This window comes from Malus sylvestris, chromosome 16, assembly GCF_916048215.2.
Source record: "Malus sylvestris chromosome 16, drMalSylv7.2, whole genome shotgun sequence".
NCBI lineage: Eukaryota > Viridiplantae > Streptophyta > Magnoliopsida > Rosales > Rosaceae > Malus > Malus sylvestris.
In genome coordinates this window covers 9,163,577-9,178,952 of record NC_062275.1, presented here as the reverse complement: position 1 = coordinate 9,178,952, position 15,376 = coordinate 9,163,577, and the positions used below count along the sequence as shown (strand labels likewise).

Below are 15,376 nucleotides of genomic sequence, written 5' to 3'. Positions count from 1 at the left end.
CGTTGATGATATGCTAGTCAAGAGCAAACATGCTGACCAACACATCACCAACCTATCTGAAACTTTCACCATTCTAAAGAGGTATCGAATGAGGTTGAACCCTAACAAATGTGCCTTCGGCGTAGGCTCTGGCAAATTCTTAGGCTTCATGATAAGCCAACGAAGGATTGAGGCTAATCCCGAGAAGATCAAACCAATCCTTCGCTGGCCAATAGCCATAGTATTTGGTATTTAAACCCATAAATCCAAAGAGGAGCCCATTTATTGCTCAGTCCCTTTTTTTTTTGTCAGTTTAATCCTTTTTTTTTTTTTGTGATATCCACACACCCCATTTTACTTCTTACACACCTTTTTAATTTTCGACCATCGGATCGGATGAATTGAAGAAGATCAACATATATAAATTTATCAAGGGATGTGTGAGAAGTAAAATAGGGTGTGGATAGCACACCCCTTTTTTTAACAGAGGTTACTTTACTATGTATAATGCCTTGCCGGTATATTTTTCGACAAACTATAGCATTATTGAGTTAAATCGTCTTGTTGGGAAAAAAGACAATCGGTAGAGATCAAACTCGATCAGGTTGCAAAAGTATAATTATTTTCCACTACCACAGTAGGGCGCTCCTGGCCCTCTCAAGTCTCGATGCCACCAACAAATCACAAATGCTTTTTCTTCTTTTTTTTTTTTGTTTTTTCAATTATAATTTTTATAAGTTTCAAAGTAAAAATTTAAAAAAAATCAAAAGACAATTAAATTAAGACATGTAGGGAAAACAAACGCATACAAAAAATATTTTTCTCATTGTTTATTGACAATTTCTTGTTATAAAGTTGATTAATCTTTTTTGGTTTCCTTTGTTTATTGAAAAAAAAAATTGTTTGTTTTTCATTATTAAAAAAAAGTTAAAAAAAAGAAGATGAATAATATAGTTTTTAAGAAAATTATGAGTGACAATATAAAAAATAAAAAGGAGTGAAATGATTAATTTACGTTCGTTTAAATTTCTATCAAGCGTCTCATTGAAGAATGATTAGAGTAATTGATTTACCCTTCAAAGCAATGGTAAAATGGTACAAGAAACAGAAATCTGCTACGCATGAATTAAGAACAAGCATCTCTCCAGTTAGTTGGTTGTTACGGCCTTGTATAGTACATTAGTAATAATAATTCCAACTCAAAAAAACCCTAATGTAAGTTAGATCCTTGTAGTGTTAAGCCCACCCGATGAGATTTACTCATCCGCAGATGCGGAAGAATGATGGGGGAAAGTCTCCCACACATCAGCCCAACTCCTCACTCCCTCAGCTACATCCTTCACCACATATGCTGCCTCTTTCACGTCGACACGGATTTGATCCTTGCTGTCCCTCTCTCTCAGTGTCACTGATGATGTTGAATCAACCGTGATTGCAAAAGGTACACCCAGTTCATCTGTTCTAGCGTATCTTTTCCCAATTGAGGTACCTGATCGATTAAACAATCAAACAGTTATTAACTCAAAACTAATTGCTAATCTACTTTAACAGTTACAGGTTAGGCTTCAAAAATTATGCATATACAATCATGTCGGTGCAGATTAAGTGACTTACTACTAAACACTACTACCAGTCTTCCATAAAACGACTAACTATTATGTCCGGGATCCACAAGTATGGATAGATCAACATGCGATAGAACTTATATTCCCTATTTCACTCTTGCAGTTCAATACAGCAAGCCTATCATTTGCTAAGATGTCAAAAATGGCCCTCAAGTGGATTTAGCCGACAACATCACTCGTAACATCCAATACTTGCAGAGAAAAATCCAATGAAATAAGCCAAAACTAATAATTAAACTTGGCATTACAGTAATCATCTAACATGTTTATCTCCAACTATACCTACATAACCACACCTCTCCATCATACAAGCTACACATTTATATTTGCAGATAATTCAAGATACTTGAAATAACAATACGGAAAGAGGAAAAGAAAAAAAGGAAAACTAATGAAAAGGGCTTGAAAACTTTGAGTTTTAATGATAAGGACAAAATAAAGGGTAAAGTGAATAGTAACAAGATTGACTTTTTAGTGTAAAAATGTGGTTTTTCGTTAAAGTGAACAGTACCAGGTGCTTTTCGTTAAAGTTCCCAAGAAAAAAAGAAACAACATTAACGGATAAGCTTGCGTTACTCCAATTTTGTAAACATGTTTATATAAGGCTACGCTAACACATCAACAGCTATCTTCACAAGCTGCATCTAGCTACTTACCCATTTATACTTCCTACATGCCCAAGAAACAAACAGAGATAATTGTACATTTCCATACCTGTAATGTCAATTTTATGCGAGATTCCAGCAGCAGTCAATGACTTGGAAATTTCTTTAGCTACATCCTCATACTGATGGTTCTGAACCAGAGGGAAAACTGTGCACTTGATGGGTGCCACAAGTGGGGGGAAACCAAAAACATTCAACTGTTGATCTGCAGCCTTGCTAGGCCTCGTGTAGTACGTGTGCTCAAAGAGGCAATATATAATTCGGCCGATACCAAAAGATGGTTCAATTACAGAAGGCGTGAATACTCTCTGGTGTTCTTTCTTTTTCTCCTTTGAAATTTTTACCATACTCTTGTTAATGGTTACATTCTTCCCCAGCGTGCAGACATAAAATTCCACCTCCCCTTTAGACTCTAAATCAGTCTTCAATGTCATAGCTTCTTGTTCTTTCATGGACTGAAATGAATAACTTAATACACTAACACAAAAACATATTGAATAGAATTATGAGATGAATAATCAGAAGAGAGTATTCTATATTCACCTCCAATGCTTCAATTACATTCTTTTGGTTCCCTTTGAATGCAAGGCCAATCTCTTTCTTTACTGGAGTTATAACCAATACCTGAAATTACATAACAAGTAAAAAATAATACTGTTCTTCTTACAGGTGAAGTCAGGAAATCAAATTTATTAATAACAATGGAATACATGATCTGCGTAAAACATTACCTCTACTTCTCTTGGTTCTGGATATTTTTCATGAGCCACAAGAGCTTCGCCACTTTTCTCCTGTCATAAAACAAAAACAACACTCAATAAACACATAGCTTTCTATATCAAAGTAGGGTAAAGCCTTAGCATGACTTTATGTTGTAAGGCTTCTCTCGTTGGTATAACAGTTTCACAGATAAAACCACAAGTTCTAAAAATTCAGAACTAAAATGCACTAGAGCAAAACACTACCAAAGAAACCAAAAATCAGTCAACATTTTTTACAATCATAGTATCTAAGCATAATTATTAACAAAAAGTAATCTGCAGTTAGAGTTTTAAAATATATCTGATAAATCCTTACCGTATGAGCACGCAAGTCAAATGCAGATCTATCAGCTATACCAACACACTCAATCCAGCCATAGGAACTCTCAATCTCAGCATCCCAGCAATCAGCAGCATAGTGAGCCATTTCATTTGCCAGGTGCTGACGGAACCTTAACCTTTTCTTGTCAATACCTAAACGAGTAAGGAAAAGATATACTCTTCCAATGAAATAGCCCAAAGTTTCATTGTTGACAATTCCCTAGATCAAGTGAAATTACAGCAATGTCAAACTGCGAATAAAAACGAACAAAAAGAAAAGGTAAAAATATTTTCCGGAACCCAACCTTAGCAACTGATTCACCCAAACTGATTGTCTTTGCAGATTCCCCTGACATTTGTAACTCCCTAGGGAACATCAAAAACTCCAACTCTGCAACGTCTGTGAACTTCGGGTGAGATTTGTCTTCGGGGTCTACAAAATGCTCAATCTCTGCCAGTGTAAACTCCCGAACTCTGAGAAGGCCTTGGCGAGGAGATATCTGCGCGCATTAACTTGTTAGGAATTGAGTATTTATCATAGGAAAACTCAAGTCGAAGGACCTTTTTAAATTGGTAAGAAAAAAGTAGGCATGATCTTATTCTGAAATCATAGGAAAGGGATTATAACCTCATTTCTAAACGCTTGCCCAATTTGAGCTGCAGCGAAAGGAAGTTTGTTGCCATTGTAATAATAGAGATCCTTAAAATTCACAAATATGCCTTGGGCAGTTTCTGGACGCAAATACCTGCAGTACAACAAAGAAACACATGAAATAAGAAAAATTAAGGATAAAAACCTATGATTCCATAGATATTGATTCTAACATTAGCGGAACAAACTAAAAAAATGTCATTTATGTGTATGAGTGCTCACCCAGGGATCAAGCCAGACGGACCAATTGAAGTTTGAAACATCAGGTTGAAAGGATAAGGATCGGATAGAGGATTCTTCGTGTCGGGGGCAGAAATACCAAACTCCTTAATCTTTGCACCTAGATCTTCAGGTGAGAGGTCATCCAACACCGCTAGTATATGTTTAAGCTCCTTGGCCTTCTCTGCAGTAATGTTGATATCCTTTTGAAGCTTATCGTTACAAAAGTCCTTCAGCAAGTGATCCGCTCGGTAGCAAGTCCCAGTTTTCTCGTCCTTCACCATAAGATCAGTGAATTTTTCGACATGGCCAGATGCCTTCAGAACCACCTCGGGTGTGACACAAGGACAGTCAACTTCCAGCATGTTTTCCTCAAGAACAAAATGCTGCAAATCAAATAAAACAAATTACTTATAAGTTATAAGTCAATGATTATCCATTCCTTCCCCATGTTCTAGAAATCGAAAAGCTTGGTACCGTTCTCTATAAGCCATTTGTGAAAAATAAATTACACACAAATTTATATCATCCTATTAGCTAATTACTGAAATTTCAATAATTTGACGGACGAAATCACACTGTTAAAGCACAAGTTCATACTAATATTTACATATTAATTACAGCCACTTGATTCGCAGCATTTTTCTGAAAATAAAAATAAATAAAAAAATAAAAAAACTAGAGTAACGAAGTTAATCGAACCTGCCGCCAAAAAGCTAGCACGTTCGACTTGACGGCGCAACCGGGCGGGCCGTAGTCATACAGCCCCGCAACGCCACCGTAGATGTTGAAAGACTTGATGTAGAAGAGACGCCGTTCAAGAGTATTTGACACCGCCTGACGGAACGCCTCCTTGTTACCTGACCCTTCGCCGCTGCTCAATGTGCCCTGGAGGTCCTTCTCGATCGAAGCTTTCTCCAGCTTGAGCGCATTCAGAGCTTCAACGGCGGCGTCAACTTCCGATTTGGAAGCTTTGTCGGCCTTCATAGCCCGCACTTGTTTCCCCTGGCTCTCAATCTCTGAGAGCTTATCGGCTAGGGCCTTGCGGAGCGACTCTTCCGAAACGGCCATCTGCGTCGTGAAGCGGCGGATGAAGAGGTAGCGGAGGTGAGTGGAGGGGGCGATAAAAAAAAGTCGATGACGTAACGAATGACCCTTTGTTTATTAATGTGGTAGTCTTCTGGTCGAGGAATATCGTATAGAATTTTAACTCTTTGTAGCGATGTGTGAGAGTATTACACTATATATAGGTTAATCTTTCCTTCTTCTAGTCATTCTCTTCTTTCCCCTTTTCTCATATTTTCCTTTTTGTTTTTATTTCTCAATAAAAAAAATTAAAATGAAATATTGACGTAACTGAATAGTAAGCATTAAATAGAAAAGAATGAAAAGAGAAATATTAAGAGAGAAGATAATCTTCTTCTAAAATCTTTTACTAATTACAATTAAAAATTACATTCCTATAATACATGCTATTATTGCAGAGAATGCTTAAATCTTATACTAATTACATTTTAAAATTATAATTAAAGAGTGAATTGCCAATTTAGTCTTTGAATTATCACTTGAGTAAAAATTATGTCCCTAAACTATTATTTCAGAAGAATTAGCCCTTGAATTATAAAAATCTGTCAATTACATCCCTAATATCAAGGAAGAAAAAATTGATAATATCGGCGATATATCACCGATATTATCTGTTTTTAAGGGGTTCGATATTTTTATAACTATCCAAATGGTTTTCGTGATAATATTGATAATATCGCGATATTTCCGAAATTATCGCGATAGATTTGGAACTGGGCACTCGGAGAAGAACGTCGGAGATGGATCTATGCGAACCCGAGCCGATTTCGTCCCAAAAACCTTGCAAAAACACGATTTTGAACTTAAATTTCACATATAAGCTTCAATGTGGAACAGAAAGAGGTAAACCGAAGCTTACCTAACCGGAGAAATTCAAGAAACTCGTCGGAGTTCCTGCGTTTGCCGAGTTGCAGAGACGAGAAGGAGAGGGAGAAAGACGAGGTTGATGATGACGATGGGTGTCTTCCTGAAACAGGTGCGATGGTGTGCATGTGTGTATGTGGGTCTCGGACTCGGTGCAGAGAGAAATGAGAGTTTCGAGAGAGACGGCGCCGACGAGGCTAAGGGAGAAGAGAGATCGACAGATCTCTGTGCGTGTGTGTGGGAGAAGGGAGAAGAGAGATCGACAGATCTCTGTGTCTGTGTGTGGGAGAAGGGAGAAGGGAGAGAAGATAGAAGAAGGATCGAGAAAGACTGAAGAGTCTCTCTGTGGGTTGCTGTGTGTGTGCGTGTGTTGTGTGCGTGTGTAATGAGAAGAGAGACTGAGGAGTCTCTCTGTGCGTGCGTTGTGTGCGTGCGTGTGTTGTGTGCGTGTGTAATCTAATCAGAAATTCAACACCACATGCAACCGCATGCCCATATGCCTTTTTTTCTTTGAGAACAATTTTTTAGGAGGAAAGTGTATTTGGATTTAAGACATTTTCTGGTAAATTTTAAATTTAAAGGTGTTAAAGGTTCTCTTTTCTTCTTGGGTACCCCTCATTGTGAAAGGGGTTATAGCAATTTTCTTAAATAATAAAAAAAAACAGTAGTATCTGCATTAAGGGAGTGGGTGAGTGGACTAAGCATCACAATGGACTAGTAATAATATCCTTCAAACTTGTTTTTAACGAGAATCGAAATTAAAACCTTACAGTTACCAATGTAAAAGAACAATTATTATAATTTTTTTTAAACAAAAAAGAAGAAGAGAGAAGAAAAGATAAGCTCGCAGAGGTTGAAAGGGTGAACCCAGTAACTGTCACTGGATTCAGAACATGTGTGCGTGTGTGGTGGCGTGTATGTGTGTGTGTGGTTGGGTCACCTCAAATCAGTTAAATAAACATCATTTAAATCCATCATGTTTGCCAGCTTGCTATATAATCAACTTGATAATGTTAAATCCATCATGCAATGCATTTCCTTCCAATTTTTTGTGATAAACTAATAGATAATTGACTAAATAAACATCCTGCAAAGTTTCAATAAAAATTTCCAAGTTTTTCTTACAATTTCCGCGGTTTCCATGTAATTTTTACCGATATCGATATTATCCCGATATTTCCGTGTTTTCGGACTACCGATATTTCCGATATTACCGATATTTGCTAATATTAAATTCAAAGCTACTATATTCAATTTTTCTTTAATTTAAGTCAAGTTACTTGCATGTAATACACATTGGATGATAGATTGATAATTTTTTTTTATAAAGAAATAGTGTATGGAGTTAATTTTAGAAAGTAAATTAAACGTTCGATTCGCAACATATATGAAATATTAAGGGCTTATAAGCGAGAAAATGATGATATTACACTCTAAAAAATGTCAAGTGACTTAAGTTGATGAAAAATTGGATAAAATAGCTTTGAATATAATAGTAAGGACAAAAGTAGCAATTTGTAATGAATTTAGGGACTTATTTTACCAAAAATATTATTCGTGGACCTAATTTTCAATGAGGTAATAGTTTAGGAACTAAATCGGCACTTCACCCTAATTAAAAATTACATTCCTATAATACATGCTACAATTACATAGATGATTCTGAATTAATTATCTCTTTTCCAACTATTTGCGTACGCAAATTTGGTCCGGAAACCAAACCACTTGTTCTGGTTAGGGTTTTAAGGGATGAAAATCAATTATGGTCAATAAATAATGTCGTTTGGTGAGTTTTTTAACCAGGTTAATTTCTGGATTAGATACTGTAAAATCCCAACGAGCGGTCAAGGTATGGACAATACCAGCTCCATGGTAATTTTGATATTTGACTGCATTGGGGGGTATTTTTTCAACGAAAATGTTTTATTTACTTTGATTATGCTTTATATTCAGGAACTGACTACAATAGTTACACTTACATGAATATGGTCAAATTGTATGGCTCATAATATCCATATGTAACCTCACCAAAAATGTCATGCCCCGATCCTGACATACGTCCAGAATTGACACGTGACGTCACCAAAAACCCGTATCTCTAACATACCCCGCCTCCGGGAAATGGCAAAACACAATTTAAGATCCAAATTTATCAATAATTCTTTGTAGACTGTATGGATGCATCTAACATCCTCGTTAGACTGCCTACGTACCATAAATAGGGATCAAGCCATTCGTAGTTCATTATTTCACTACACTCGAATGTTCATTACATAAATCGTTATGTCCCAACAATGTACCACAACGCATATCATGCAATACTTCAAAGAACAAATGACTAAGCACAATCATATTCTCTAGCCATATTTATCAACAAGTTTAATCATAACAATAACAATGATATCCAACATAACAATCCCACATGACGATTAACATTTCCACTTCATCCATCGCATAATCATCATGTTTCTCCACATAAAATTACAATACAACATGTAACGTATTAAAGAATCAACAAAGCACAATATTATTTTCTGGCCACATCGATCAACTAAAATAATCATACAAATAACAATCATATCCAGCGTCATTCCACAATCCCGTCAATTAATCAATTCATGAATCAAAGATGCACAATCTTAGCATTTAATTACGTTAATCAAACAATGCGATAACATATCATTTCACGAATTTAACCAATGAATTCTATATAATTCCCTACTTGGATTATGAATAATAACATGGTAATTCTAATTTGTATTCACAAGATCTATTGTGGGTAATTCTCATTCACTCGAAACTAGGATTCTAAGATAACCTTATGGAAATGAGTAAGAGCAAGGATTTTGGACCACTCAAAGGAATCTAACAACATCGGGTTCCGATCCACTCAACGAAACCAAAATATCAAGCGGTTTCTCGTAATCCACCCAGACCTGTCACATGTAAAATTAATGCATACATTATGGGAATGGTATACTGGGCAAATCAGGTACTCAGATAAGCTGCAAGGCTCGGGTGAGTGACAATAATACAAGTATGTAATATTCAATAAAAACAGACTATCGATCACAATCTACAAACATCAAGTATAGAATCATGCTTTATGAAATCGTAATCACGTCCCTGAAAACTCTGAATGAGTCACCCAAACATCCAACTCTTTTTCTAATTCAAACCACAAGATTCCCAAAAACCATTGTTCATATGTGCATTAAAAAACTAGGGCTAGATGGACGCAATTCGGACGAAGACTATATAAATAACCAAACAAGAAGTGGCCCCCCATAATGGATTAACCAAGCAGAGCCACCCCTGAGTAACCATAGAGGTGGTGACCCCTCATCGCGAATTAACCAAGCAGAATCACTCCCACGAATCTGTTAGGCAGTGATCACCCATCGTGGATTAACTAAGCATGATCACCCATAAGTATATATATGGTCATAAGGATCACCCATCGCAGATTAACCAAACACAATCCATAAATAATATGGTCCCCCATCACAGATTAACCAAGCATGACCATTAGTGACCCCCCATCGCGGATTAACCAAGCAGGGTCAAGATAACCAAGTAGGTAGTGACCCTCCATCACGGATTAACCAAGCACAGTCACACCTACATAATTGTTAGGCAGTGATCACCCATCGCTGATTAACCAAGCATGATCACTCATAAGTATACATGGCCATAAGGATCGTTCATCGTGGATTAACCAAGCAGGACCATCCATGTACCACTTGACACACCCCGACCCTAAAATCAGGGCGTGCTGGCAGTCACGTGGGCGTGACGTAACCAAAAGTGCAACACGGAAGCAAAAAGGTAAAAGAAATACGAATGAATAAAAATCAACTACTAGCAATAATATCCAACTAACATGCTAGAGTGAGTGTAAGTGTGAAACACACATATTCAGAGCATAAGTACTAGGTGCAGTCAAGTATGACCATTACTAAATTACAACACCCGAATGTGAGTCCTACATTTAAGTAGTCTATCAGAACGCCGTGGAAATCCTCGTGAGCCACCAATACTGCTAACTAGAACCTGGAGGGGTGTAAAACAAGATTGAATGGGTCAGTAAAACAAAGCTTTTCGAAAATATTTCGTTTAATAATACATCTAACCCCTCGCTGTAAAACCTGTATACTTTCCCAGAAAATAGTATATGTATAACCATATATAACAGCAAATAACTCAAATCACAAGTCTTTAACACTTTTCAGGAAAATATGCCATGCTATGCTTCAAAACATAATAAGGATGCATCAAGATAACAGATGAAATAAGGAATCAACCGGAGACCCTGCAGCTGTCCTGTACGGTTAATTCTATAGCTCAATATCCAATCCAACCAGAGTCACCAACTATGACCTATACGGCGCTACTCTGCATATAAATCAGAACTACCTAAAGTAGTCTGTACGACAAGAATGGTGTAAGAATACGCTATAATGCTTCTCTCATCAACAACTGGAAATCTTCGTCGTTTTCTAGGAAATTTTCACACCTTTATATCTTCCTCATATCTCAACCATTTTTCACGAAATTTATATGGATTTGAAGCTTATGAAGAGTAGAACAACTTTATACCTTCCTAAAGTCCAAAAGTGGATGGGAACTGGCTTGAAAATAGCTCGATAAGTTTGGCCAAAACTTTGCTCCTCGAACTCGCATGCTTTTGAGGTTGTTTCTTCTTTAAACTTGTCCTAGGAGCCTCAGGGAGTTGTAAGGAAGCTTCCCCACGTCCTAAAATCTCTTGACTCGATCGGGATCATGATGATACCAACTCGACCGAGTAGGAGCTTCCCAGTTGCTCTGCGTTGACCACTCAAAACTCAACCAACGCGTGATCTGAAGGTACGGTTGAGTTCGTGGTGACGAGAGGAGTGTGATGGTGTGGTTTTTAGAGTCGATCTACAAGGTTTGGTGTGAGTTCATGGTGGTTACAGGGGTGAGGGAGCTTGGGGGAGGAAATAGAGAGAAAATGAGAGAGAAGGAAAAAAATGATTTATGATTGGACAGAGATAGATAGGGAGAAAAGCTTATTGATTGCTATAATGAGGGAAGCAAAATAATTGGTGGTAAGGTGTAAGGCACAAGTCCAGTTTTAAAGAAAAGAAAAGATAGGATTTGTACAGAGAAATCAGACGTAATCTATCAGAATAGTGTTTCTAACACTAGTAAATTAACATGCACTTGTGTACAATTTTACCCGCCAATTACGTACTTTAACGTAACGTAACTTTTTTGTTACAAATCCAATTCGGGTCTAACTCGCGCTCATGTGATTGTATCAACGAGTACTAATTAATTATGATAGCGGGAAACATAATTTAAGAACAAATAAACACGTCCACGCCACTTGCCAACAAGGGCATAAATGTCAATTCACATACTCAAGAAGAAATTACATAAAAATTAGGGACGGGTCGTCACATTTATATATTATTTTGGTATGTTTATATTTATTTAAAAAAATACTTAGTACGTTACCTTATATATCTTCTTGGTACGTATTTTGTACGTTTAAATATTTATCGGTACGTTTAGGGGTGGGCACTTAGAACCGAAAACCGAAACCGAAACACGAACCAAATCGAACCGCACCGAACGGTTTGATTTTGCGGTTTTGAAATGGTTTCGATTTTGAAATCGAACCGCAACATAGAAAACGATTTGGTTTCGGTTTTGGCTTTTGAAAACCGCACCGAAACCGAACCGTACCGCAAATATTAATAAACATTTAATTAAATGTTCATATTAGATTTCATGTTTTAATTGTTGTTTGTTAGAATCCATACACTTAGTACGGACTCAACCACACAAGAATATCATCATTCATCACTCTTTTTCGTTCGTTAACTTGAAGAACCACTGTTATTTTATACCATCACACACACACACACATATATGTACAAGGGTGGACTAATCTTGTTATCAAGAGTCGAACAATGATCTAATGAAGTCCACTCATTTGAAGCATGATATCACATATTCTAGTATGAAAGTTTCACTCACGTTAAATGAATTCAAAGTTATTCAACTTGTTTTATGTTATACCTTGTATGGTATACCCTTTTGTTGCACAAACATGTTTTAACATCACAACTACATTCAGCATGCTAATTGTTTACATAACAAATGTCTTTTTCCTATTGCTACTAGGAAATACTTATTAATATGTTAAATTGCAAATTGTAAACTTTTTTCTTAAAACCAAACCGAAACCGTTTGAAACCGCACCGAACAGAACCAAACGGTTTGGTTTCATTTCGGTTTTGACTTCAAAACCGCACCGAACCAAACCGCAAAAATTTTCGGTTTCGGTTTCGGTTTCACTCAAAACCGCACCAAACCAAACCGTGCCCATCCCTAGGTACGTTTATATTTATTTTCAACAAAAGAAAAAGATCAAAGAACAAATTGAAAGATACCTTGAAGAACATATTTTGTAAGTGGGATACATTGAAGAACATATTCGTGTACGTTTATATTGACTTCCTCCAACTTTTTTGCCATTTTTTCTTTTTTCTTTTTCCAGTTATGTAGCAGCAAAAAAAGGGGCAACTTCAGGAGGGATTACGATGTTCCAACACCATTCCAATTAGAAACAGAGTGCCTACAAAACATGAAAACTAATGGGATACATATCATGTTTATTTGCAATTTGGAAAACTAATGAGGTACATATCTTCTTCGTCTTTGAATTTCAAAATTCAAAAAATATGTCCCCCAAAAAATTGCCGAATAAAAAACCTCTCCACAAATTAAAAGGCAAACAATCATAGCTTTAGTAGCAAAGAACGTAGCTTTTCTTTATGAAGTAATAAGTTAGAGCAATTATGTATTCACATAAACTACTAAAAGACTAAGAAGATAGATCAACGTACCATCCTCTTGATAAAACCTGAAGCAGTAGAGAATCTTGATAAAATCTGCTCAACGTACCATCATCACGTCGTTGAAAACAGAGTGAAATAGCAGAATAATCAATCACATACGTCTAACTATCTCACATAATAACAAGATAAAATTGTGAAAACAACCACTAATTGAATTGGATATAAACCCATTCAAATTCAAAAATGGGAGATCACAAAATCAAACGTGGGAGAAGAAATCCACGTTCTCATCAACTTCAACAAACCAGAACCTACTTCCTAAAATAAAGGTCACGAACAAAGAAATATCAACCAAAAGGGAGATATTTGGAATTCAATAATTCGTATTTTAATTAAAAAAATACAATAATGGCATTTAATTTAAGTAAATATAAAAACACCAACATGACTATTATTTGAGGTGGCTTAATCAAATCTTAAAATAGGACCAATGTTTGATCTAAAAATATTAAAAAATGCAGGGGATTCTAATTTTTGTTGGAAAACAATAGGTTTAGGATTTGGGCTCACCGAGTTAGAATTAGGTTTTTTTAGAGATTAGGATTAGTTTATTACAAATAGAATGCTTTGTTATTCATTAGAGAATAAACTAGTCACAATGTAGCCTCTTAGGTTTTGTAGCCGTTCCGGCATTCTCGTTAGTTTAATAATATTACTATTATTTTATAGTCTTATTCGTTGCACACTTTGATATTCAACTTGGTATCAGAGCAAGTTTGAGTTCTGCTTCTGTTATGAGTTTGTCTGTCTTTGTTTTTCCAGTTTTGCCTCGTGGAATTTTTCTCGTTCTTTGGTCTGGGTTAAACCCCCTGTCTGTCGTTCAAATCTGCCGTGAACCAGTCCTGCCACCCTTGTCGCAACAGTCCCGCTGCATCTGCTCGCTTCTGCAACATGTTATGTACCTTACCCAGCCATGCCTACACTGCCACCTTCCGACGAACACAATTCCGTCTCGTCTGGCATCATCGAACCGCTTGCATCCACAACACTGAAGGAACCTGCAACCTAGATCCCAGCCCGCGCTACTGCTGCCTGCACTCGTACACGAAGTCGACTCCCATGAGTCGAATCTGTCAACCCTTGGATCATTGCCGCTGTTTCTGAACCACAGGACCGCTACCCCATGAACTAGACCCTGATCGAACCCGCTTGGATCCACACCCATATTTGTAGCCGCCGTTGCCCCATGTTGCTGCAGTCTGACCCATTTGCATCTGCACTTTGTTCCTGCACTCGCATCGTTTTCTAACGAAAACCCAGATTTCTGTACTCTCGTGTTTTACAGGCATCTGCACTTTGTTCCTGCACTCACATCGTTTTCTAATGAAAACCCAGATTTCTGTACTCTCGTGTTTTGCAGGTTCTTTTTGGAGAAGATCACATAGAAAAGGGGGAGAGAATAAAGAAAAAAACAAATAGAAAAAAGAAAAAAGATGAAGTTGTCGTAGTTGGGCCATTGTTTGTCTGTTGGGCTACTTTATTGGATTGGACCGATAAAATGGGCTAAGAAGATAAGCTTACCTATGTTGGGTTGTTGGATTTTTGTTTGAAATATGTGATTTGTTTCAAGTATGATGTTGCCTTGGCAATCACTCGAGTGCTTGGATTAGTGACCACCTGAGTGATTATTGTTGAAGTTTTCGTCTTCTTGTTTGCTGTCTTTGGGTCATAGGAATCTCGTTGTTAAGTGACGGCCTCCGTACTTCCAACATATGTTTGCCAAAATCTATATCTGTTAGCATTAGTGCATGTTCACTTGTAGCGGATCTTGCCTTGTCCGCTTGTAGCAGATCCTATTTGCATACCTACCTGTCCGCTTGTAGCGGAGCTTGTTTGTCCCTTTGTCGAAACCTGTATGTCCGCGTTGTGGAGGTTGTCTGTTTGTCTGTCTGCATTGCGGAGCCTACCTGTTTGTATGTCCGCGTTGCGGAGCTTGCCTGTCTGTCCGACTAACGAAACATGCATCCATATCTACTTGTTGGCAAACTCATGTTGTTTACCACTATGAGTTTGACGAGGGGTGTTGGAAAACAATATATTTAGGATTTGGGCTCAGCCCGTTAGAATTAGGTTTTGTTAGAGATTATGATTAGTTTATTATAAATAGAGTGTTTTGTTATTCATTAGAGAATAAGCTAATCATAATGTAGCCTCTTAGGGTTTTGTAGCCGTTCCAGCATTCTCGTTAGTTTAATAATATTCCTATTATTTTGTAATCTTGTTCGTTGCGCACTCTGATATTCAACTATTTTCTCATATATTATTAACCTGATTGAAACCGACTCACTCAAAC

General features: G+C 37.1%; 1 protein-coding gene across 2 annotated transcripts in view; it reads right to left on the bottom strand.

The window, feature by feature from the left end:
• Nucleotides 1-5,343, bottom strand: part of LOC126607433 (glycine--tRNA ligase, mitochondrial 1-like) — a 49,683-nt gene extending 44,340 nt beyond the window's left edge. The window contains exons 1-9 of one of the 2 annotated variants that reach the window (XM_050275015.1): nt 4,925-5,343; nt 4,226-4,608; nt 3,980-4,097; nt 3,657-3,851; nt 3,347-3,571; nt 3,001-3,060; nt 2,813-2,893; nt 2,319-2,724; nt 1,070-1,468 (exon numbers count right to left, since the gene is read on the bottom strand). In XM_050275015.1, coding sequence (XP_050130972.1) covers nt 1,236-1,468; nt 2,319-2,724; nt 2,813-2,893; nt 3,001-3,060; nt 3,347-3,571; nt 3,657-3,851; nt 3,980-4,097; nt 4,226-4,608; nt 4,925-5,293 — 2,070 coding nt within the window. In that variant the 5' untranslated portion in view covers nt 5,294-5,343 and the 3' untranslated portion in view covers nt 1,070-1,235. Of the gene's footprint in view, nt 1-1,069; nt 1,469-2,318; nt 2,725-2,812; nt 2,894-3,000; nt 3,061-3,346; nt 3,572-3,656; nt 3,852-3,979; nt 4,098-4,225; nt 4,609-4,924 lie in introns of those variants that run through there. The other variant, XM_050275016.1, reaches the window with a different exon arrangement.
• Nucleotides 5,344-15,376: the final 10,033 nt, after the last annotated feature.